We start from the raw sequence: 26,771 nt of genomic DNA, 5'->3' as shown, positions 1-26,771 counted from the left end.
TATCAAGAGTAGTTTGAACAGTGCTTGCTTTCCTGTCATGTAAGTTATGATATGGAGTGAGCATCTGTTTATGTCATGGTGAATCGTCAAACTCTTTTTAATTTTGGATCAGCTTTCAACAGTTTATCCTTTGCTCTTTCCATGTTGTACAGTATCTCTCAGTGTTCCTTTTATGTCAGCTTTTTTGCCAGTGTCACTTCTTCTGGGGCATCTTCATCCTTTTTGTCACAACTACATTCCTTATTTATGTTGACAGGTTTGTCTTCACTAAGTTCCTCTGACTGAAGATCTCGAGTCTCTTGAATGGTGGCAGTGTTGAAAATTCCCACAGTCAATTATTTCTTCCATAACGTCACTTATTTTTTATTAGAATTGCACTTCCAACATTATCACTTTTTGTTTCTTTGCTTCACTTTCATCTTAGTTGACTAGTGCCCTTTTTTGATGATCGATATTTGTAAAATGTCATGTGGACTTATCACTGGGAGACAAGGAGGTAACACAACTACACACTTAGCTGTCCGTGCACAGTGACCCATCCGTGACAGATGTTGAGTGAAATGACATGATTGTTCACTGATCATAATGGGCATCTAACGTTTACATAGTTTACATAGTGATCTTTGAACTAAAGACCTAGTAGTGAAGTTTATACTTTGTTCAATTACTCACAGTTACTATACCATGTAATTGAAGTTTGAACCAGGTTGTTGAGTGACTGGTATTATTTAACTGAGCTGTGGTAACTGGCGTTTGTCTGTGTCAGAGCTAGGCAGATCGAGAACTGTGTTTGTGAAAAGGAATGGTGCAGTTCAGCATGCTCCTCTGTCCCACACATGGGCATCTGCATTCTCCCCCTGACAGGATTGCCATGGACTCTCATTGTTGTTAGAATATTTATCAGTAATTCTTGTGGTGTATGTGATGAAGTGATACATGTTTTAAGTTTATCTTTTGTTTTGATACAAAAAGTAAAAGGTAGTTGTGTTAGTATTAAGCATTTTTGAAAAAGAAAGCTTTCTTTTGGAATGAAGTGCTAATAAACTCATTGGCCAGTTGAGGTTCTTAGCTCCTGCTACAGAACTGACTGAATTGTTACATAACCGTGTTACATAACAGAAAGAGTTGCTACAAAGAGGAGATACTTTGGGAAAACAAACAGACCCAATGCACAGGATAATCTAGATTTCATAAATACCAGTTTCAAACAGCTAGCCCTGGATATTACTAGAAGGGGCTCTTTTATTCTTAGAGTATTAAAAGAGGTTGGGGGTATTGTTTGATCTCAGCATTTTTGATGTTTCAAGCCTTTTTTTTCCCTTCATTTTTCACAAGCATATTGTCGAAATAGTTTCCATGTCTTTTTCTTTAATAACAGACTTTACAGTTGGATGTACATGAAATTCTTTGCCTTGTCTCACCACTTTTATGAAGTAATTTAAGTTTTCAATTAATTTCATTGGTTTTTAGGTAAAGCAGTACTTGTATAGGGTGGTGAAATGAAAGATAATCAGACCTTTTCCATTGTGTGAATCGTTCATTCTTCAATTTCTAATGAACAAGTTTAGAAAATCTTGCAATGCTTTGTACAGTGTTGTGTGTTGAAAACCACTCTAAAGAGATTCTACAACTTTTAATTTTGTGTTCTTTAGCCACCACATAGGGACATCAAATTGGCCACATGTTTCAGAAAGAAAATGTTGGGCCTTGCGTTGTGTGCTTCACATAAATATATTCTATTCTTTTGAAGTATATTGTGGGTAACATTTTTCCCTTTTATCCACCATCTTGAAATTATTATATAAACGCTTAACTGTATCATACTAAATCACTGTTATTTTTTGGGTGAGAGGTAGGTTAAGATCAAAGGAAATAAATGCACAGAAAACAACATGTTTTCATCAGATTGTTCTATTTGTACTTGTGTACATGTTTATTATGTGTGCAGAGGAAGGAGTAATTAGTCTTTTATAGACATTTACTTGATCTGGAGTCTTTCCGTGTTTCTCAAAAAGTTGGTTAATGCATAGATATATGAGTAAACAGAAGTAAGAAACTTCTTTGCCTTCTACATAAAGAAATATACTTTATATATTTGTGGGTTTTTTAAAAATAAAACTTTAAATTCATCCTGTGGAGTGATTATCTTCCATTTGAAATTATTTATTTGAATTGTAAGTAATATATTAAAAATTATATTTTCCTGTCCTAAGGCTATCTTGATTACTGATTAAGCCTATAAGACTTAACAGGTAAATCAGTAAGTCAGTAACTTAAGTACTTGTATTACTAGATTACCACCACCTCATGCATTTATGTAGGTTATACAGTCTGATGACCATTATTCCTTTGCAGTATAATTTGATGGGGTTTATTTATTTATTTTTCCATTTCCTTAAATCACTTTTTATTTTAATTAATTAATTAAAGCGAAAGCAAGTTTATTTAGATACACGTTCCATATGCAGAAGGTGGACTCTTTTTAAACCTCTTTTTCAACTTTGAAGTTGGTCTTTTTGTTTTTTTTGAATTTTATTTAATTTATTTTTTTTATACAGCAGGTTCTTATTAGTTATCTATTTTATACATATTTGTGTATATATGTCAATCCCAATCTCCCAATTCATCCCCCCGCCACCATGGGGTTTCTTTAAATGTCTGTGGTTTGCAGCACTTTATGTCAATTCATCAGTTATCCAAATCCAGAACTTTCAACCCCTGATAGCTGGACAATTGCAGTATTTTTTTTTTCTTCTGTTTCAGAAAAAGTTTCTAAGTTCTCATATAAAGATTCAATAGCTAGTAGGTTGGATTTCTTCCCGAGTCTTCCTTAAACCCTTACGAAGCTATGCCTTAAATTTATACTGAGTTTTAAAGTTATAAGTGAGATAAGAGTGAGGCAAGAAATCTGTTAGCAGACCTTAACTGCTGTTTTTATTTTGTAAGGGAAGTAACCTGTGGTTTTCCAGACTTGTTATAGGTTGACGTCATATGTTCAGACTTGTAAATCCTCCCTCCACTTTTACTATTCATCAGCTCTGTAGAGCCTCCTCTAAATTTTGGTGTTTAACAGAATCAATGGAGGGGAAAAAAGAGCATTCCTTCATTATCATTGAGATAATCTCAGCCGATCTTGTATATAATGTGCAAATCACCATATTATAGCTTTCCTAAAAGGAAATGCCTCCAGTGAATGGAATTTCATTGGAGCTACAGATAGAAGTCTTCCTGTCTGGGAATTGGCTCAGACCATGATGTTAAGAGCATCAGATTCTAAGTCAGGACTTTTAAATATGTCCTCATATGATATCACCATGTACTAATGACCTGAGTTGACCCATCACAGATGTAGTAGTGTAGACACATGTGTAGCTAATAAGGCCAGCAGAATAGACCAATACATGAGAAGACAAATGTGTATACACACACACACACACACACACACACACACACGGATCAATAACAAGGATGTTTTAAGATCAGAAGATAAGACCCACTGCTTAATTAGGTTGAACGAAAACTGTCTGGAGTTTTCAAAGGCCTGATTGGCCCACCTCTTCTGCAATCAGCCTAGAACATTTTGAATAAAAAGTCAGATGCCAGAAACTATTCAGAATTCAAGACCTGGGCTGGGATTACTTGAGGAGTGGAGGAAGTAGGGCAGGCTGAAATGGGGTGCAGTAGACCAGGATTTCTAGTCTAGGTTTGCTGTTAACTAGTCCAGAGACCTTGGGCAAACATGGAGTCTCTCTAGACTTCAGTTTCCTCAGCAGTAAAGTCAGCATGCTGGACCAAGTGATTACCATCATTCTTTCCAGCTTGATAATTCTCTAATATATTATCATTGGCGACATGGAGTTTGTCCAAACCTCTTGATCCTCTCATTGAGAGATCCTTTATTTTAGTGTATGCTAAACCTGGCTGGCCATTATCTTCATCGGGATAGTTGTAAAACTCAATTTTTAGGCTCTACTCTCAATATACTGATGAAAATCTTCAGGGGTGTGTAAGGTATTGGGCCAGCATTTGAGACTCATTGCTTTTTCTGCCTAATTTGTCACAGTGGGCCTAGAAAAGCTGCTTAGTAATCGTTGCTTAAATGAACATAGAACGTTCTAGAGGAGTTAGTAATTATATACATGATTGCATTCAGTTAATAACTTCATGTCCAGTCTTTTTCATTTAGCTCTCTTGAAGGTACCCTAGAGCTCTTTTCTCCTTTCTCCTTATTCCAGAAGTTGTCTCCAGGTCATTGTCATTTTCCACAGGTACCTGACACAGTGCCCATTTAATGAAACTGTGTTTGAATGGATGAATCTAAGTTTTTATTACCACCCCCCTCTTCAGGCCCTGAACTGTTCCAGTTTCTTATTATACATTTCATGTCATACCTTAGCTCAGCATGTCTAGAATCAAGCTTCATCACTGTCTCCTGGATGACTGCAGTAGCATCGCAACCCGTCTGCTCTTGCCTTTCCAGTCAGTTCTATACACAGCATTTGTGGAATCATTTAAAAGTGCAATTTGATTTTGTCATGACCCTGTTTAAACTTCAGTGACTTCCAGCTGCTCTTAAGAATAAAGTATAGGCCCCTTAACAGAGACCACAGGACTCGATAAGAGCAGGTGCCTGTCTTTCGTTTCAGTCTTTTGCTCTTTTACTCTCAGTCTGGGTCACACTGTCAAGATTCTGCCTGAGTCAGGTCCTTTGTCCCTATGATTCCAGATCCCAGGAATATTGCCTCTCCCCCTCCCACCTGTCATTTAAACTGTCGTGCTGCTCCAGCTGCCTCTCTGAGTGTGCTTATTTGATGTCTTTCTCTTTCCCTAGAGTGCAGGTTCCAGGAGGACAGGGATTATATCTGTTTTGGTTGCCATGGTTTCTCAGCTTGGCATATAATAAGTACTCAATTGGTTTAATGAATACAGGCACTAGTTTTTGTTTTGTTTTGTTTTTGCTTGCTTCTTTTTGATATATTTACCACCCTCAAGTCTATACCTTTTTACCTTGGTGGCTGGATAGTTGCAGTATCTTTATAACTGGCTTCCCTGGTTCTAGCCTTTTTCCATTCCTCTTTAATTCTGTGTATTATCCCAAGATACATTTCCTTAAAAATACCTTCATTGGTCTTGTCCTTCTTCTGAGAGAAACTTTAATAGAATCTTTACTATATGTAGCTTAAAACCCAAAGTTTGTAGAACTGACTTTATGAACCCTCTTGAAACTTGACCCCAGCCTACTCTTGCATTATTTCTCTTCTGAATAGTCTTTTTTTCTCTTACCAACTACATTTCTGTATTTGATTTTTCATGGAGTTGCTGAAAGTTCTTATTTCTAAGTTTTCCTCATGTCTCTTTCTCTTTGTGGAATAAATGATAATTAATAATGGAATACCAGCCACTTCTCCACCTACTGAAATTTGAATCCAAGTCCTTTGGATTAAGGACCAGCTCAAATGCCACCCAGATCAAAACCCATTCCTTTTTGGGCACTCAATAAATACTTGTTGAATTGAATTATCTACTACCTTTGACATTTTGAGATTGGTGTGTGATTATTTTATCATACCTATGCAGGCATATGGAAGCATGAGCATTTTGTTTTTTTATCCTTATCACAGTGCCTAGAAACAATGCCTTTACTCAATTGATATTACTAACTTAAACATCTACAGCCTATGATTCTAATGTTAATTTTGAGCGAGCAAAGTGTATGTTATTTTCTTCAATTTTAAGTCTTATGGTCTTTCAAGATAAGTTTGAATCTTTTAATTGCTTCAAGCATACATTAGTTCAAAGCTATGTCTCACTTTTAACAAGCTTGTATTTGGGGATGTAATGAAAGAAGAGTTTGGTTATCTGAAATATTACTATTGATAATAATATTATTGAGTAAGTGAGGGAAATAATTTCTTAGAAACAGCTCGCAGTTGCAGCTGACCATTCCAGAGGTGAGTCAGGAAGTGTCCACAAGGGGGCGTGCCCATCTAGCCATCTAGAGAAACGTGACCAAGTCCCTCTCCTGTTATGCAGGTAAAATGCCTGTTTTACAAGTGTACTCCTAGACCATGTGTCATTTTCTAGGAAAAAGAATAGACCTTCACCTTAACAAAAATTCCTACCCATTTTCTAGCACCTGTTTATTTTGATGGTGTGATTTTCTGAGGAGGGACAGGGGACAGAATGGAAATGGGGATTGCCTTGCAAGCTAAGACAAGTCTATGATGCTTGTGATTGTGCTTTTTTTTTTTCTTTTCTGTGTTGAGAGCATTTTTATTTTACAAGCATTGCCATCTCTTCTGCGGTCATTGTATGTCGTTTGCTCAAGGGATAGGCAGTGCTCCATTTTCATTGCTCCATTGATTTGTGTCACCTGAGGTTATGAGGAACTAGCAGGTGACCTTGAGGAGTGCACAGGCTTTGAGTGGAGTTTCTACCAGAGGTCATGGCCTCATGGGATCTTCAGTTTTTGTTTTTGTTTTTGTTTTTTTCCAGTACCTATTTTACCTTGACTTCAACATTATCACCAGCAAACATTTATTGAGTACTATTTATATACAGATTTTTAAGTAGGCTTTAGGAGTAAATAGAGAGGCCCTGCCCATTTGGTCCAGAGGAATTAAACAATAAAGGGAAATCATACCATTTGGTATGCGCCAGAAGAATGAAACCATCCGTGAGAGCTGCAGGAATTACCAGGATGGATAAATTACCATAAGCACCTGGTAGGCTTTATGGAAGAGGTGGAATTTAAGCTGGGGCTTGGATAAAGAGTAGGGCTTACATAACTGTAGAGAGAAAGAGAAAGCCGTAGTTTAGAAGAAGCCTGTGAGAAGCACCACAGAGTTTCTGCAGGACAGTGGTTTCAAACCCAAATGCTTATGGGGGCCAGGCAGGTAGCCTAAATATGTGAGACCATCTAGATGGGTGGCAATACATGTTCCATTTTTAGGTATTCAAAAACCAAAATAGTGCACTTTGCTGGTCAAACCAAGCTCTATTTTCGACAGCCTGTAATCCCCAGTGGGGGCACGACAGCCGATAGGATTCAACTGTCCACAGAATTTAGCAAAGTAAAATAGACCATAGAGGAAGTAAGTACACAGGCAGAGCTGCCCCTGAACGTCTGTTTGCAATAACTGTACTTAGAAGCAAATGAGGAGAATGTTTTGAAACACAGTATGTGTGAGTGGGGCCTGTCCTGGTGGTTATTTGCATTAAACACAGGCTTTTGAGTGTTGGGAATCTCTGAAAACATCATTGAGGTTAATTTGAATGGTGTTAGAATTTCTAAGATATAGTACTATCATGATTAGTTTAGATTGTATTTTACATCCTAGAATATACTTAGCTCCTTCCTACTCTTTGTAATTCTTTGACATCAAAGAATGATCTCTGATTTCTAATAAGATTTTAATGTATTGAGGAACAAAAATAAATAAGTATATGGGCATTTTCTGGCTCCTTTTTGCTTTTTAATATGCTGATTTTTAGTTGTTACATATTTATGATTTTGAATAATTCTATTTTTGTGAGTATACTCGTAATTATACGGTCAAATGAATATTGCTTTAGAAATCTCATATCAAATAAAGTAACTTATTACTGTGTTATTAAAGTCGGTGTCAGTTATTGTTCTTCAATCTGGGGAGGGTGGAACTTAAATCCAGGTTAATGACCCATCCCAATTGTCATGGTGTTTCATTGGCAGGAATAGACTCCAGATTGTCCAAGTTACCTTCGAGTCCTTTATCTGTTATTCCCCACTGCTTTAAGACTCAGTTCAAAGGCCATTGGAGCTCTGGAATTTAAAAGAAAAAGTGTAATTTTATCCCGAGAAGGTAAATGTAAGCTCTGAAATGAAAGACCAGAGGTCCAGACCACGGCCAGGTGTTCCTGGAAAGAGCCAAATTGGACAACTAAATTGCAAAAGGTTGCCTGTTCTTATTAAAGAGACTTTGTTGCTGTCTATTTAATTAGCAAGGTCTTAGCTCATTTATTTATGTGTTTTTTAATCTGCCCAGGTAATGACATTCATAGCCTATTAGTGTGTGTGCTGGTAGCGTGTTGCGCTATCTGTGTGGTTGAAGTCCTCTCATATATGCGCCTCTATGAAGTGAAACTGCCAGATAATCTCAATTCCCTCCTTCTCCCTTGAACATGTTTCCCAGACGGCAGTGACTGAGTTTAAGATAGTGAAGGGTGACCAGTGGAAAAAGTGAAGTTAAGACTCAAATACTGTACGGGTATTAATTATTTAGAGCTTTTAGGAAAGCAGTCTGGAATTAAAGAAACTGAATTGGTTAGTCAAAAACGAGGAGTGTGATCTGGTGCCAGATGATTGATTTAAGGGGTTGGGAAGGCAGTAAAGAAGTGTTACCAAAAGAAAACATTGAACGGTGGAGTGTGTGACCAATATAAGGATATATCATTTCTTTATAGATAAAGTGAGAGGCTTAGTGTTTGATGGTAAGAGCCTTAGAAGTTTGTTTTGAACAGTAGACCAAAGGGCATGCACAACGTCCTGAAATAAAGATCACTTCCACATTGTGAGAAACGAGTCTGGACTTTAGTTTGGTTACTATGGGACGAGTGAAAGGTTTCTCAGCAGTTGGTTAAGGATGTGCTTTTGAGACAGAACCCACTTAGGAGTGATGTGCAAAAGCATTACATTCAGGGAATATCTAAATATGAAATAATCAGAGAAACGTGAGGTTATAGGAAAACTACTTTGGATAGGCTGAGTCTGGATTGTGCATAAAAATTGAGCAAGGTGCAGTTTCAGAGGACAAGAAGTTTGAGTTATTGATGAGGTTCAATTAAAAAGTATTTATCTTATGACACTTTGTTAGTTGCTGCTTCCAGGTGGAAGTGGGGGAAGACAAGCCACCAAAGAGCTTAGAACAAGCCAGTGTATAAAAGTCTTACACACAGGGGTTTAGGTTGTACTTTTAGGGCCAGGGCCCCCATGTGGATGGGAAATGATTCAGGAGACCTTTTCTGGAGTTACTGAGGCCCTGGGACTTCAAGAAGGGCAGCGTTTTGATGTGGGGCAAGGGTAGGGGAGGAGAGAGCAATATTTGCACTGGATGAAGTGCAAGCGAGTCAGGATGCCATCTATAGTGTGGAGTTTAATAGTATCTGCTGTTACTCCGGAAGAGCCAAGGCTCATACTGGAGGAGAAGGCAGGAGGGCCAGGCCTTTGCTGAGGTTTAAAACCACAAATTGTTTTGTTACAGAATCAATTTTGCCCTTCTTTTTCCTTTTTATTTATTTTATTCCTTTTTGGATCTTTTCACCTAGTGTTTATTCCTCTTTCATTGATTTTTCATCTTATCTCTGTTTTTTCTCCTTGTGTTTATCTTATTCTCTTTCTAACTTGTTTAGTTGGACACGTAGCTTATTAATTTTGTTTCCTTTTCTAATATTAATATTTTGGGTATTAATTTCCCTCTAAGTGCTACTTTTACTATATCTCTCACAAGTTTTGAAATGTAATATTTTTATTATCATTCATTATTAAATATTTTTGTTTCTATTTAGATTTCTTATTTGATCCATAAGTTATTTAGAGGTACTTTTTTCTTTCTTAATTTTTAAATTTTATTTACCTTTATTGACTCCTAACTTAATTGTATTGTAGTCAGAGAGTGTATTCTGTTCGATAATGTTTCTTTTTCTTTTTTTTTTTTTAACATCTTTATTGGAGTATAATTGCTTTACAATGGTGTGTTAGTTTCTGCTTTATAACAAAGTGAATCAGTTATACATATACATATGTTCCCATATCTCTTCCCTCTTGCGTCTCCTTCCCTCCCACCCTCCCTATCCCACCACTCTAGGTGGTCACAAAGCACCGAGCTGATCTCCCTGTGCTATGCGGCTGCTTCCCACTAGCTATCTATTTTACGTTTGGTATTGTATGTATGTCCATGCCACTCTCTCACTTTGTCACCTTATCCTTCCCCCTCCCCATATCCTCAAGTCCATGTTCTAGTGGGTCTGTGTCTTTATTCCCATCTTACCCCTAGGTTCTTCATGATCTTTTGTTTTGTTTTGTTTTTTTTCCTTAGATTCCACATATATGTGTTAGCATATGGTATTTGTTTTTATCTTTCTGACTTACTTCACTCCATATGACAGACGCTAAGTCCATCCACCTCACTACACATAACTCAATTTCGTTTCTTTTTATGGCTGAGTAATATTCCATTGTATATATGTGCCACATCTTTATCCATTCATCTGTTGATGGACACTTAGGTTGCTTCCATGTCCTGGCTATTGTAAATAGAGCTGCAATGAACATTGTGGTACATGACTCTTTGAATTATGGTTTTCTCAGGGTATATGCCCAGTAGTGGGATTGCTGGGTCATATGGTAGTTCTATTTGTAGTTTTTTAAGGAACCTCCATACTGTTCTCCCCAGTGGCTGTATCAATTTACATTCCCACTAAGAGTGCAAGAGGGTTCCCTTTTCTCCACACCCTCTCCAGCATTTATTGTTTCTAGATTTTTTGATGATGGCCATTCTGACCGGTGTCAGAATGGTGTGAGAAGATATCTCATTGTAGTTTTGATTTGCATTTCTCTAATGATTAATGATGTTGAGCATTCTTTCATGTGTTTGTTGGCAATCTGTATATCTTCTTTGGAGAAATGTCTATTTAGGTCTCCTGTCCATTTTTGGATTGGGTTGTTTGTTTTTTTGTTATTGAGCTGCATGAGCTGCTTGTAAATTTTGGAGATTAATCCTTTGTCAGTTGCTTCATTTGCAAATATTTTCTCCTATTCTGAGGTTTGTCTTTTGTTCTTGTTTATGGTTTCCTTTGCTGTACAAAAGCTTTTAAGTTTCATTAGGTCCCATTTGTGTATTTTTGTTTTTATTTCCATTTCTCTAGGAGGTGGTTCAAAAAGGATCTTGCTGTGATTTATGTCATAGAGTGTTCTGCCTATGTTTTCCTCTAAGAGTTTGAGAGTGTCTGGGCTTACATTTAGTTCTTTAATCCATTTTGGGTTTATTTTTGTGTATGGTGTTAGGGAGTGTTCTAATTTCATACTTTTACATGTACCTGTCCATTTTTCCCAGCACCACTTATTGAAGAGGCTGTCTTTTCTCCACTGTATATTCTTGCCTCCTTTATCCAAGATAAGGTGACCATATGTGTGTGGGTTTATCTCTGGGCTTTCTATCCTGTTCCATTGATCTATATTTCTGTTTTTGTGCCTTGATAATGTTTCTTGAAATTTGTTGTGATTTAGTTTATGGATTAATGTATGGTCAATTTTTGTAAGTATTTATTTGTGTTTGAAAAGAATGCTTCCAGTCTAATTGGTGCAGAATTCTGTGAATGCCTATCTAATTAAGCTTTTTAATACGCTGTTCAGTTCTTCTATTTCTTACTGATTATTATTATTATTTTGGTCATTTGACCTATTCATAGTTGGGAGAAATGTGTTAAAATATCTCATTGTGAGGTATTATGGTTTGCTGATTTCTGTTTGTTGCTCTGATTTTGCTTTACATACGTTTGAGGCTATTTTTTATTTTAGGTACATACAAATTTAGAATTACTATATCTCCCTGGTGTATCTAAACTTTCAGTATTTATCACATAGAAACCCTTTAGTTCTATTAACTTTTTGTCTTAAAACTTAATTTTCTTGATGTTAATATAGCTACGTTGTTTGGATTGGTACCTGCTTGGTATCTCTCTCTCTTTTCCCTGTCCTCTTACTTCCAGCTTTTCCATATCCTTATTTTTCAAGTGTATCTCTGATAAATAACATATAGCCAGATTTTAAAACCCAATCTTGACCTTCTAATAATAACCATTATTATTTTTAATTTATTTATTTTTGGCTGCGTGGGGTCTTTGTTGCTGCGCACGGGCTTTCTCTAGCCGTGGTGAGCGGGGGCTACTCTTTGTTGTGGTGCATGGACTTCTCATTTTGGTGGCTTCTCTTGTTGTGGAGCATGGGCTCTAGGCACGTGGGCTTCAGTAGTTGTGGCACGCGGGCTCTAGAGTGGAGGCTCAGTAGTTGTGGCACACAGGCTTAGTTGCTCCGCGGCATGTGGGATCTTCCTGGTCCAGGGCTCGAACCCGTGTCCCCTGCACTGGCAGGTGGATTCTTAACAACTGCACCACAAGGGAAGTCCCTAACCATTATTATTTTTAAAGACTATTAATTTTGATTTACATGAAGTTTTGCCATTTTATTTGCTAATAAATAGCAAATAAATTTTGCTATTTATTAGCAAAATTTTGAATTCTTGGTTGTGTACTTTAAAATAGATACATCAGCTGTTGATTTCTTTTTTTAAGGTAAAACTTAACAAGCAGCAACACACACACAATCTTAAGTGTATAATTTGATGAATTTTGATATGTGTATACAACCATGTAACAAGATATGATATTGCTACTACTCTAGAAAGTTTCCTCCCGCCCCTTCATAGTCCATGCCTCCTTCCCAAGACAACTATTTTTCTGATTCTTTTTCACCATAGAGTAATTTTACCTGTTCTAAAACTTCAGATGAATGGGATCATATGTTATGTACTCTCTTGTGTCCAGCTTCTTTTACTCAGCATACATCTAAAAGATTATCCATATTGTTATACATATCACTAGTTCTTTTTTATTGCTGAGCAGTCCTCCACTGTTGCCTGTATCACAGTTTGTGGACCCATTCCCCTCTTGATAGACATTTGGGTTGTTTCCAGGTTTTGACTCTTGCAGTTTGACTAAGGTGCTATAAACATTCTTGACAAGTCTTTTGTCATATATATTTTACTTTCTCTTGGATAAATATTTAGGGCTGTAGTTGCTGGGTCACAGCTAGGTGTGTATATTTCATTTAGAATTAAATTTTTTTTGATTTAGAATTTTAAAATTGTGAGTAATACTTATTCCAGAAAAACAAGAAGCCAAATTAGATATATTCATCATTAATTTTTAAACTGATTTTAAGTCATTGAGATGTATTCTATAAGTGTTTTTATCAAATGGATGCAATTTAATGATCTAGTTAATATTATCTTAAGGAACTTGTCAGAATTATCATCATTCTTAAATTCCTTAATTTTTATTTCAACTCCAGTATATCTTAGGTTGCTATCCTTAACCAGTGGTTCATTATGAGTTCAAATAAATAATATTAATTAAACAACATATGAATAAGAGTAAAAATGATTTAAAGCTGTGTAAAGCTATCATTGTGGTGGTTTTTACTGTTCAACTGTGTACTAATCTAAGTCATGAGTATGTTCATCTGGTCTCTACCATCACTTACACGTGCTCACTCAACATGTACACTGAGGCTCTCAAACGGTTCCATTTTGAAGAGAAAAAAATCTATAATTCATTATTTATAAGATTATTAAAAGAAAAACAACAACTGAGATTAGCCACCAGAACACTATATAGGAATTCTGCCAGTTGGAAAACATTGTCCTTTGAGAGTCTGGAATTTTGGGGTAATCCTCTGGAACTTGTTATGATATGAATTTATAATTAAAGCTGTAATCCAGATATATTAAAGCCCCTTAAAAGCATTGTTAACACACTTTATTTTTATTTTGAGATGAAAATGTTTCTGTTTTCAGAGTTGAGTGATTTAGGGAATTAATAATAGAGATTTTTATATAATATATTTGTTTTCTCTGTTTTAGATACATTTGGCACTAATTATATAGTGCTGCAAAAATTTTAATGCATATTTATTAAGCAAAGAAAATCAAGGATTATTTAAAAATAGACATTATGACTGTAGCTTACAGAAACATCATTTGTAGTATTGGACATCAGAAGGGTGGTTTTCTGAAGGGTCACTGGATATTCTTATATCCAAATTTTCCTTGGTTTCAGCCAAGCCAGATACTTGAAAGTAGATAATTCTCGCTAAATTGTACTTCTTTTACACACACAGCTGATATACTCTGAGCCCACAGTGGCCCCACTGTAGGGGGCTGGTTTTAGGAGATAGACCTGGAGCCAGATCTAAGTGTCTTGTAGCCAGAGGTATCATTCCATCTTTAGGATGCTCGAAGGTGGTAAAGCTTTATGCTGAAGTTACTGTGCTGTCACAGAGGGCGTTAAGTCAGCTGTGTTTCTCAAGTGGAAGCTCAGGCCAATCATAATGTTGCTTTCAGCCTAACAGAGGTGTACTGGGAAGGTTTGGTATCTTTAAAAAAACAACAACAACGTATTATTATTGCATTAGAATAATCCCACCATACATCAGTTTCAGGATGCGCTTTTACACTTGAGATATTATTCTTATATTTTAGCTATTTGATATTTGAGTAATTCTGTACAGAAGAAAGACCAAGTTAATGAGATAAGTAACTGATAGATGGTGTCTCTTGGCAGGTTTCAGAGTTCAGGTTAGAGGCTTAATTTTCATGTGGAAAGTACCTACATTTTGTTCTGATGGATTTATTAGTTTACATATGTTACTTAATTTAATTCTTACAATAACTGTGTAATAGCCATCTCCAACTTGGAGCAAGAAAAATGAAAACTTTTGACATTAAGCCCAACAGAGATTACTAGATCCTTGGTTACTTCAAGAAAGTTTTATTTTAGTCTTTTCCATAGCACATGCAATCTCTATGCCAACTTTATATACATGTGTTTATTCTGATGGGAACTATAGTTTATGCCACTGCTTTTTAGTCACAATTTTATCTAAAAAATTAATGCAACTAGCATGTTTCAGTCAGGGACAATAGGTCCATGTGTATCTATGTGGTGCATGTACTTCTAAGTATTTATGGAGTGTAAGAGTATAATAGCAGCTCTATATAATAACAGTCATTGTGTGTTTTTAGCCTTTCTTAGATTTCATTCTTGTACAAACGAGCTCTGTGAAATTATTATAGCCAAAATACCAGTGTTTTTCACTCAGTTTATCTGCACTTCATAAAAATGCTTAAATGTTACTTCATCATCCTTCAAGTTGCTTTTCAGTGTGTGAAATCTGTGAACTAATTCTTGAATATTTATGAAGTAATTCTGATTTTTGCAGGTGTTGCAAGCCATTAGGAATATTTAGCTTAATTTGGAACAGGATTCTCTATTTTTCGCTTGATTTTTCATTTTTGAAAAACAAGTTACAGTAAATCCATCTATGTATAATCCTTTTGTGGCTTTCTGTAGTAGTTTGGTTAGGGATAAGAGTTATAGTTCACAATATCCTGATTGAAATGCTAAGAGAATTGTTTTACAGATAATGTATATCATTGTGTATCTGTTATGTGTCCCCTCAGTAAGATTCTACTTTATAGAATGTTTGAGTAGGATCAGCAGTCACAGTGAATAAAAAAAGAACTAATAAAGAATACCCTTTCCTGACTTTGTTGTTGCTGTTTTTGAGGGAAGTTATTTTATAGTGCCTCTTTATTTGCATGAGAGTTGTCTATTTCTAAAAGAACCAGTAAGATTAATAAGATCATACTTTAAAATACTTTGTAGTATGTCCATGGTGTTATGGTTGTGGTGATATGCTGCCAGTTGGTAGTTGAACAAGATAGAGCTTAAATCTTTTATGCTGACATAATGTTGGTCTTAGGTGGTTTAAGTTTCTCCTTCAGCAGATTTGTGCCTATAAAGTTATTTGCCTTAGAATGAGTAGAGCAGACATCTGGCTGATAATGACCTTGTGGGATGTTATCAGACCTTGTTTCTCAAAGTAGGGTCCATGGAGCAGTAGCATCAGCATCACTCGGAGGTTTTTAGATGTACAGTCGTGACTGACTCTAGATTACTCCATCATAATCTGCATTTAAACAGATTCTCCAGTTGATTTGTATGCACATTAAAGTTTGAGAAGCCCTCCTGTAGATGACATAAGACTTGGCATCTGAACAAGAAACAATCTCTGTCTGAGGTTACAAGGATATAAAGATTTAGGAATTATTTCTTAGAAAAATGAAACAAATGTTCATCTTAAAAATACATTTGGCTTTAGGATTATCTCTCTTTTCTGGAATAAAGTGTGTCCAATGAATTTCTTTACTTTGATAATTCCATCTTATCTACCAAAGAAGACAGACTCCACTTAGTCTATACCAAATGAGTAAACCTGATTATTGTTAATCTTCCCTAAGATAGTGTCATTCTCTGGCCTTGTATGAAATTGAATCTTGAGAAAAGGAGATGGAAGACTGATGTTAGAATGGCAAGGCATATATCGTCACTTACTGGGCTTGCTTTTGTTACACCAGGGATACAGATGTGCTTTATTTACTCCAAATTTATTTATTTATTTATTTAATATTTTTTGCTGTACGCGGGCCTGTCACTGCTGTGGCCTCTCCCGCTGCGGAGCACAGGCTCCGGACGCGCAGGCTCAGCGGCCATGGCTCACGGGCCTAGCTGCTCCGTGGCATGTGGGATCTTCCCGGACCGGGACACGAACCCGTGTCCCCTGGCATCAGCAGGCGGACTCTCAACCGCTGCGCCACCAGGGAAGCCCACTCCAAATTTATTTTATTTTTATTTTTTAAATTTTTATTGGAGTATAGTTGCTTTACAATGCTGTGTTAGTTTCTGCTGTACAGTAAAGCGAATCAGTTATATGTATACATATATACACTCTTTCTTAGATTTCCTTCTCATTTAGGTCACCACAGATCATTGAGTAGAGTTCCCTGTGCTAAACAGTAGGTTCCCATTAGTTATCTACTTTATGCATAGTGGTGTATACGTGTCAATTCCAATCTCCCAATTTGTCCCACCCCTTCTTCCCCCCTTGATAACCGTAAGTTTGTTGTCTACATCTGTGACTATTTCTGCTTTGCTGATAAGTTCATCTGTACCATTTTTTTAGATTCCACATATAAGCGATAATATACGATATTTGTTTTACTCTTTCTGACTTACTTCACTCTGTATGACAGTCTCTAGGTCTCTCCATGTCTCTGCAAATGACACTATTTCGTTTCTTTTTATGGCTGAGTAATATTCTATTGTATATATGTACCACATCTTCTTTATCCATTTCTCTGTCGATGGACATTTAGAAGATGTACCACATCTTCTTTATCCATTCCTCTGTCGATGGACTATCGTAAATAGTGCTGCAGTGAATATCGGGGTGCATGCATCCTTTCAAATTCTGGTTTTCTCCAGCTATATGCCTAGGAGTGGGATTGCTGGGTCATATGGTAGCTCTATTTTTAGGTTTATAAGGAACCTCCATACTGTTCTCCATAGTGACTGTACCAATTTACATTCCCACCAACAGTGTAGGAGGGTTCCCTTTTCTCCACACCCTCTCCAGCATATATTGTTTGAAGATTTTTTGATGATGGCCATTCTGACCGATGTGAGGTGATACCTCATTGTAGTTTTGATTCTCATTTCTCTAGTAATTAGTGATGTTGAGCATCTTCTCATATGCTTTTTGGCCATCTGTATGTGTTCTTTGGAGAAATGCCTATTTAGATCTTTTGATTGGGTTATTTGTTTTTTTGATATTGAGGTGCATGAGCTGTTTGTATATTTTGGAGATTATCCCATGTTGGTTGCTTTGTTTGCAAATATTTTCTCCCATTCTGAGGGTTGTCTTAAAGAATAAGGATGTCCTGAATGTCTGCTGTTTGCAGAATGAAACAGTGGATCAGACCTTTCCTCAGAGGTTTACAGTCAGGTTAGGAAATTATCCTTAAAAGTCAGACAACCTACCACCAGAAGAACTGTGATATTCTGGGATATGGCCATGTTGATCCACTGGCTGGTCTTCCCCAGCTGCTGTTAAAAGGGAGAGTAGGGACACAGCACTCATTTCAGTCAGTTACACCTGTTGTATCAAAGTAAGTACTGTCATAGTGGAACAGCATATTTAAGGGGAGTTAGAATTTAGAGAAATAACCAAAGAAATGCAAACATCTAGATATACCTTCTCCTAATGGACTTAATATAATATTCATTGTGGCATGCTCTGCCTCTTCTAGTTTCCTTTAAGGAAAAGTCTTTTGTCTGCATTCTGCTTCCAATATTTCAAAACTCCCTTCAATGTTTTTCAGCTTCTGAGGCAGCCTTGGGATCCCATTGACTTTTCTGGGGCTAGCCTTAATGTGGTATTTCAAAAACCACTCCGGCAGGTACCTCCTCAGCACAAATGATGTCTTGCTCAGTAAGTAGTATGAGCATAAACCACACAGGAGGGAGAGCTGGTCTCATTGAACATGGGCTTCTGCCTGACTCTTTCATACAGACTTGAGTGTTAGGGTGAGGGTAGGGGTCTCAGGTTCTGGGGCACCAGTGCCCTAGTGTAAGAGTACCACCATGACCGCTATGAGCCTAAAGACCTGTAGTAGCCCTCCTTTTTAATACATAAAAAAGATAATTTTTCATGAAACTTTGTTCCCACTTCCTTTACTTTTGATTTTTATCCAGCAGTGTAAAGTTTGTCTGCCTTGCACAGGTGAACCAGAAATCTTTGAGGTAGGAGACAGCTGCTTGTGGTCACTACATGTGAAATGCCTTAATAAGCATGTGGCACCTGGAATACACAGAAACACAAAGATGCCTCCCAAGAATGTGCAGTTTTCTGCCATATGATTGGCAACCATGTTATTAATATAGCAGAGAAGGGAGCTTGCCATTTTCTCACAAGGAAGGAATTATAAAAGAAAATTGTAGCATGGTCTACACCAAGACTAGAAATGTCACTCTCTTCATTTATTGTGCTGAATATATTACTTTTAGAAATTTGTATATAATATTTAAAAAATACTAATAAGGACATTTATTAGTTCACTTACATCATAGATCTTTTCCTCTATAAATTCTCAATCGTGAACTTAATTCTTGAGATTAAGGAGACACGGTGATATACTGTAATTTATATTAAATTGTTTTTTTCTTCCTCCCTTAGAAAGGCACATTAGGCTTTTTATTAGAGAAAAGCAACCAGACACCCTTGGTTCAGGATCTTACAGTGGAAAATAAGTTTTGACTTGAGCTGGATTAAGTGTCAACTTGATAATAAATAATTTCAGGAGATTGCTGAATGTTCCAGTTAAGGATTAGCTCAGATTTTGTTATGTCATGATTGTCCTGACAAGTGCTGTGTGGTCACATCATTGTCACACACTGTGCTTAGCGAACGCTCTGGCCACTTTTGCTCTGCAGGAGAATGACTCAGGCACTTTGGACACGGTGGGCGCTGTGGTCGTGGACCATGAAGGGAACGTGGCTGCCGCCGTCTCCAGTGGAGGCTTGGCCTTGAAACATCCAGGGAGAGTGGGGCAGGTAAGTGATTCTGGGGTTTTTAAACTAGTTTTGCAAGTCGAAACATGGAATTTTCTAGCCCACAAGTTTTTGAACCAGTAGAGATATTTTTTTTTTTCTTTAGAAAAAACAAATGATTATTGTTCTTAGCACTTATGTAGTATAAATCATCAAATACCTGTTCAGGATTCTTTCTAAAATTAAAACCTATCTCACAGTAATAGGGTTCTTCCTGATCTTTATAATTGGTAATCCTATGCTTGGCTACTTTCAGCAGGCTAGCTACTGGCCTGGGCATTTATCAGACATTTAATAAATGTGCATCCATTTCCATTTTCTTTCTTTGTAAATGTCATTCTCTTTAGGATCCAGCACCTGACTATACGGCTGCTTGCTTTCCAGGTGGAAAAACAGTTTTAGAGTTACATTTTGTATTTCCTCCATTCAAGGAACAGTAACATTTTGACCCTCTAATCCCTCCTCTGATTAGGCATTTCAGCTATTTTATAGACTGACTAGTAGTCCAAGTCACCAACACATGATACCACTTGAGAAATCTAGATAGAAGGGTCTAATTTATGTGCAACTGGCTTATTCCCTGTTCACTTGTACATCTTCTTCACCCCTGACTCCCCATCTCCATCCAGCCTTTAGTACCCAACTGAGAATGAAACTTAACAATCCATTTGATCTAATAACCTTTCTGGGAATAAACCAATTTGGCACATTACTTACAGCCTTAATAAATATTTGTTGAGTGAACAAATGAATTGGACACCCTCACAGAATCTGTTAAAGTTGTTGCACAGGGTGTGCTTAAGCTCAGTGCTTGGATCTCGTGTTGCATCTGTAGCACCTCTTGGCATGCTCTGTGTGCTTTGTCTCCCATGTTTGAAGAAGAGTCAGTGCCACAGTTGCTTTGGACACGGTGGTTAGCTAGCGCTTGGAGCAGAGTGATCTGCTTCGTGGAGGACGTCTTTGCAAAGCCCCAAGTGATGTTCCCTGATCTGCCCTTTATTGTGGACAAGCCACTCACAGTCCTATGGTGGGAAGGGGAAGGGAAGAATAATTAATTTTGTGCTACTCTTTGCCTACCATACAAGGGGATTTATGAGGAATGATTACTCAACATGTGGAAATGCTTTGAACTCAATATAAAAAGCCTTTGTCTGGTCATGGTATTTTTCCACATTATAAAGCCCTGTGTATTTATCAAGTTTGGAATAAGAAAACCAAGCTCGGCATATCAGATCTGGATGCCTCGGTGGAGAAAGAGAGAAAAGCCAGCAGAGGCGCCTTCATTGCATTGCAATTCCCATGACTTTCTTACTGGTTTTTGTTTGTTTTCGCTAGCAAAATAGCAACAACAGAACCAAGGATAGTGCTGGACTACGTTAGCAGGATATTACACCGAACCCTGCACGTGGGGTTGCCCTGGAAAAAGAAATACTGTAAAACTTAACACGTACACATTTGAAAGTTGCTAAGAGAGTAGGTCTTAAAAGTTCTCACTACAAGAAAAACAATTCTGTAACTGTGTATGATGACGGATGTTAATTAGACTAATTGTGGTGATCATTTTGCAATATATACAAATATTTAATGATTATTATTATTATTATTATTTTTTGCAGTCCGCGGGCCTCTCACTGTTGTGCCCTCTCCCGTTGCGGAGCACAGGCTCCGGACGTGCAGGCTCAGCGGCCATGGCTTACGGGCCCAGCCGCTCCGCGGCATGTGGGATCTTCCCGGACCGGGCCATGAACCCGTGTCCCCTGCATTGGCAGGCAGACTCTCAACCACTGCGCCACCAGGGAAGCCTTGAATGATTATTTTGTACACCTGAAGCTAATATAATGCGTGTCAATTGTACCTCAATTAAAAAAAAAAACCTTGCATATTGATTTGCCCCACTTGTCTAGTTTATGAATGCATAGTTTGTGAGAGCTGGTAAATCAGGAAAGGGTGTGGAGGAGTAAAGAAAGGTGCTTACAGGAAAACACAGTTGCTTAATCGTGTTATATTGCTCAGATAGAGGAGAAGCAATAAGCCTAGAAATATGCACGCATCAGATGGGAGGTAAAGAGCCGTTCTTCTTGAGGATCAGGACAGAATGAAACAAAATACTCAAGCAAACTATTTAAAGAAGGAAAGATTAATTATTTTTTTAAAATGTGCTGAAACTAGCTATTCTTATATACATTTTAAATGCACAAGTAACTCTTTAAAAATTTTAGCATATTTACCCGTATTACCCAGCTGCTGAAGTGGCAATTTGAATTAGAACTTGTTTGCTTCCTCAGCTTATCGTAATGGTTAGAACTTACAAACGGGACACGAAAGAGAAATTATTGTCATTATGTTCTACTCTCCCCTAACCCTCACCCTACCCACACACAAACAGGCAGTTGAGTTAAGGGGCTAAGAGTGTGGATTTGGGATTTAGGTAAAACTTTATTCTAACCACCCCCCCCCCCACCAGTCCCCTCCCCATGGACAAGTTACTCAATGCCGTTAAGTTCTACTTTCCACAACTATAATATGGGGATAAATAGCTACCATACAAAGTTCTAGAAGGTTAAATGACATAATTCATTTCAGTTGCTTATCCTAGTGCCTCCTAATAACAGCTGCAGCCTGCTGTTTATTAATCACTGGCTCTGTGCAGCAAGTGTGCCTACAAGACTGTGAGGTGGGTGTTTTTATTACCGTCGTCATTTTATAAAAGAGGAAACGAAGACCCAGAGAAGATTAAATTATAATAATATCATCATTTGTATGACCTACTTTTACTGCATGATAATAGCTTTGATAAAATTTTACTACTAAAAAGAAGGAAGCCTTTTGCTGTTGCCCTTGTTTTTAAAGATCTGCTTAAGGTTGTTATGTTTTATCCAAAGGAGTGGATAAGAGACGGACAGTCTCTGATTCTTTCTTTTATCTTAGCCAACACTGTCTCAGCCCAACCAATTTCAGAAGGTTAAGAAGGAAGACAACTTTAGGTCATGAAATATAGGAGAGATAGCATAGAGAGGAGAAACAAGAGTAAAACAAACTTCTTTTCATGGCCTCCACTGGGCTTCTCAGGGGTGTCCTCTTGGCCATATTTACTATTTTTTAGGTGCAGACTCCTGGTCAAGATAATTGTGGGAAATGGAAAGGGCAATGGGCTAAGATCCAGGGTTTCCAGTGAAGGAAGAATGGGCCCTTCCACCGAGGTCACATGCTCTCTGAGGCTTCGGCTGACCCAACACCCAGCCTAGGTACTACCAGTGGAATGGCTTATCCCACAAGTCTGCCATTTTATTCTGAAATCCATATGTTGAATTAATTCCGTAGAGCTTTTAGTTGCCACTCTCACCCAGCTCTCTTGTGTGTTTTAGAAGCATGGTGTTTTCAATGTGTCTGCCATATCAGGGGTGTTGTGTTCAGTTCTTGGTTCTACTTTTAAGAGGGGTATTGTCATTGACAGTGGGGGATGGCAACTGTGGATCACATGAACGTGGTCAGACTTCACCTCCAATTATCCTGGACTCTGGATCATTTCTCAAGGAGGGTCATTAGGGAAGTGGGGTGGGTGTGTGCATCTCAATGTCTTGGGGAGCAGTTCACAAATTCTTTGAGAGAGAAAAGAGAATCAGGGCATTAGAATAGATGTTTTCAAAAGTTTGGAGAACTTTAGGGGAGGGTTAAAGTATTTCCAGAGAGTAGACCTAGGATTGGTGGGTGGAAGTTAAGGAAGAACTTTCCACCAATGGAAAGTGTCCAGAAGGGGTATATGTTCCCACATGAGGTGGTGAGGTTCTCAGTATCAGAAGTGCCTGGGATATTTCACGAAAATCCTTGTTCTGGGTAGAATATTAGAGCAAATTAGTTCTGAAGTCCTTGTAAAAAAGAATAAAATATCATAGAAAGCTGAAGTCTGTCTGGTCACCATTCTCAGTCTAAGCTTCTTCTTCCAGTCCTCACAAGTGAGTTTCTAGAATATAACAGTACTATTTTATGGGAGTATCTTTTGCCTTTATCAATCACAGAGAATACTGAATGTCTTGTAGTTTGCTGTTTGTTTTTTTTTTTAACTCAATAGGTTTCAGAGTTTCTTCTGTAATAGTTCTTAAAAATCTTTTTAAAGAAACTTAATCCTTTTTTCTAATGTTTGAAACAAATTCCACATATTGCTATGCCAATGTTTATTTAGCCATTTCTGTACTGATTGAATGTGTGTTGTTTTCAGTATTTCATTCTTATCAAACAGGTGATAATGAATATTCTTGACCATGCCTCCTTGTATTTCTCTGTAATAGCTATCTAAGGGTTTTTCTAATTCTGCTTCTAAGGAATGGAACAGTTATCAATTGTGATTCCCCTTCCAAAGGCAGAGAAAATCATTGTGAATATTGAAGAGGTGAATCCAGACCTTCTGGGTGGCACTGTTGGAAACAAAATAGGAATGATTGTCACACACTTTTATAAAACCACAGCAGCTTATTGTGTTCTTGGTGGTTTCAGACATATAAATTTATTCCACCACCTCACAAAGCAATTAGCTTGAACAGGCCTTTTTGTCTCCTTTCTTTCTATCTGGCAGAATCTAGCACAGTGGTGAGCAGATACTGGGCCCTTCGGTGTATACCTGTTTGCAGTTCCTGTTGTGCCATCCCGAAGGAGGCCGGGAAAAGGCAATAAAACCTAAAGCAGCGTTTGCTAGAGCGTGGCAGGAGGACCACCCGCGTTCTGGGCTCCTAGGCCTGGGTTAATGATGCTGATCCCTGGGCCAACCTCCAGACCATCAGGATATCTGGGAACCAAGGTTCCTATCATCATGCTCCCCAAGAAATCTGACTCACACCTAGTTTGACAAGTGTTATTTTAAGGCAACCGCAGTGATTTCAAGGAGCCAGAGCAACACCTGGCAAACTACAATAGAGGGAAGATTTTTCAGGGAAGGAAAAAATTGCTGTTGATGAGACTAAGAACTTTGTTTTGCTATTTTCTGAAAAATTTTAGATTAGTACATAGCTGAAAATATAGTTTTGTTAATGTTAGAACCATTGTTTGGGTAGGTCTTATACAGCCTCTGGTTATCGCTCATTTGCTATACATCATTATTAGATGAGGCTTTATTAGATGGGTATGATTTCTGTCTTCTGGTGAAAGCTAGTAATTACATATAATAATCTTAAAATATTGTATTTATCTATTTTTCCTCCCAGGCTGCTCTTTATGGATGTGGCTGCTGGGCTGAAAATACTGGAGCTCATAATCCCTACTCCACAGCTGTGAGTACCTCAGGTATTTGCTGCTTTCATGACCATTTTTCATAACTTCAACCTTGTAGGTCATTTAATGATTGAAAACCATATTTTTATGTAAACACAAAGCATGTGCTAAGACGTCACATGGATAAGAACATTGATGCCTGAAAAATGTTTGCTATTTGGGAGCTTTTGAGAATTGTTTCATAACGTAAGTATCACAGTATAGAGTATAAAGGCTTTGCTAACGTTTTCATTACAACTTTGGAGTTAACTAAAATTTAGTTGTATTTTTAATGGATTTTTTTTCTCTAATGACTCATGATAGTACCAAATTCAGGTCAAAATGATACAAAAGTAACAAGGCATTTCAGAAGCTAAGAGGTCATTTCTTGAGTAAAATGTTGACAAAACTTACAAGGTGTATTTCAAACTGTGTAGTTTATGGCATCTACACTTTTGATAAAATGTAGGTCCTTTTTTTGTATTTGTATTAGAAGAGTCGTTTTCATTTAGAAATGTGTGTGTGTGTGTGTGTGTGTGTGTGTGTGTGTGTGTGTGCGTGAGAGAGAGAGTGAGTGTATGTTTGGGGGGAGTGGATTTTTTAAAAAATTTTTATTGGAGTATAGTTGATTTATAATGTTGTGTTCGTTTCAGGTATACAGCAAAGTGAATCAGTTATATGTATACATATACCCACTCTTTTTTAGATCCTTTTCCCATATAGGCCATTACAGAGTAGTGAGTGGAGTTCCCTGTGCTATACAGTAGGTCCTCATTAGTTATCTATTTAATATATATTAGTGGGGAGTAGATTTTAATGGACAGAATGGTTGTTGTCTAGACCCAGGTTTTCATATGCTTTTGCCAGACGTACTTGAAGCTCTTCATGTAGTTGATATGCATGGTTGACATGATAATATTGGTTCATCCCCTTTGCTGTGCTGTCTCTCAAGTTACAGTCCTAGGCCTTTCTCCCCGACGTCCTCAGGCCTTATCAGGAGGCTGGTAGACATGGCTGCCTTTCCTTCCTTTCTCTCTTCAGTTTCTTGCCACGTTGTTTTCTGTCCCACCACGCTGACCACCCACCCAGTCCAAGAGCCCTCCTCTCCCGCTCACTCTTGCCTCTCTGTGGTCTCTGGCACAAGTCACTCTTTTCTTTCCATCTCCAGAATATATCCTGAACCTCTCTTGGTTTTTTTCTACTTCCCTGACCTGCTCCATTTTGTCCTTCGTCACACGGACTCTTCCCATTGCTAATGACCCCAGTGTGGGCCTCTGCCGGCTTTTCTTCATCTCACTGTGTGCTTCCTCTCGGTGATCTGGTATTATTGCTGTTGTTCTCATGATTTCAGCGGTTATCTTTTAACATATTGGCTTCCACGTCTATCTCTACTCTGGACTTTTCACTTGAAGTCCACCTGAGTTCTTTCTGCCTTCCTGTTGGATACATCCCTGTGGGTGTCATGTGTGCACATGAGATTCAGCAGCCCAACTGAACACCTCGTTCCTTATTCCCACGCCTTGGCCATCTTTCTCCTGTATTCTTTTTCTCTTTTACTGCCATCACTATTCTATTTGGTCAGACTTGAAATCTTGGTACCATTCTCATATTTGTAGCTTCTTTCCATTTCTACTGACCTGACCCTGTTACTTCAGACACCCAAGCTCCTGCCCACCTGTTGTAGCAGCCTCCTGACTCAGATCCATTATTTGCACTGGTGGAAAAATTTGATTTTGAGCCACTCAGGTGAAGTCCAAACACAAATTAATGTTGAATCTAAACCATACTAATATAATAGACAAAAAATTGTTTTTCAGTCTCTCCATTTTGAAGAAATGAGCATAATGTAGTAATATGAGTTAATTTTTAATTTAATATTGCTGGCACATGAAAAGTTTTACACATAATACTTAGGAATTAGCTTGTGCATAATGAAGTATGGCCCATGTCTATGGAAAATTGTGGTATTTGAACAAACCAAAGTCTAAAATAGGTAATTCATTGTTCCATTTTTATTTTCCTAAAGAAATATCAGTTGGTATCATGTGTTGTGTTGACTTTAATTTTGGTCAGTATGTAGTTCATGAGTTGGTTGGTTGCTATTTAAATGTTAGGAGACCTGAATTCTACTTGAAGCTGGAATCATGAGTGTCTGTCTCACTGTGTCACTTTGGAAAAGAAATTCAATCTCCTTGGGATTGTCCACCTCCCTTTTTGAAATTTGGTGATGTGGAATAAGAGCACATAAATCTCTATAGATTTGATTC

At 37.6% G+C, this 26,771-nt stretch overlaps 1 protein-coding gene across 9 annotated transcripts in view; it reads left to right on the top strand.

Annotated features, from left to right (window-relative positions):
- The window catches only part of TASP1 (taspase 1), a 244,122-nt gene that overhangs the window by 79,405 nt on the left and 137,946 nt on the right, over positions 1–26,771 (top strand). For 8 of the 9 annotated variants that reach the window (XM_079944648.1, XM_079944647.1, XM_079944646.1 and 5 more), the window contains 2 exons: positions 19,147–19,266; positions 24,459–24,537. In XM_079944648.1, coding sequence (XP_079800774.1) covers positions 19,147–19,266; positions 24,459–24,537 — 199 coding nt within the window. The remainder of the gene's footprint in view (positions 1–19,146; positions 19,267–24,458; positions 24,538–26,771) is intronic. The other variant, XR_013831564.1, reaches the window with a different exon arrangement.

Source organism: Stenella coeruleoalba, assembly GCF_951394435.1.
Source record: "Stenella coeruleoalba genome assembly, chromosome: 15".
Taxonomy (NCBI): Eukaryota; Metazoa; Chordata; class Mammalia; order Artiodactyla; family Delphinidae; genus Stenella; species Stenella coeruleoalba.
The sequence above is the reverse complement of the archived record's forward strand: the minus strand, read 5'-3'. Positions and strand labels throughout refer to the sequence as shown.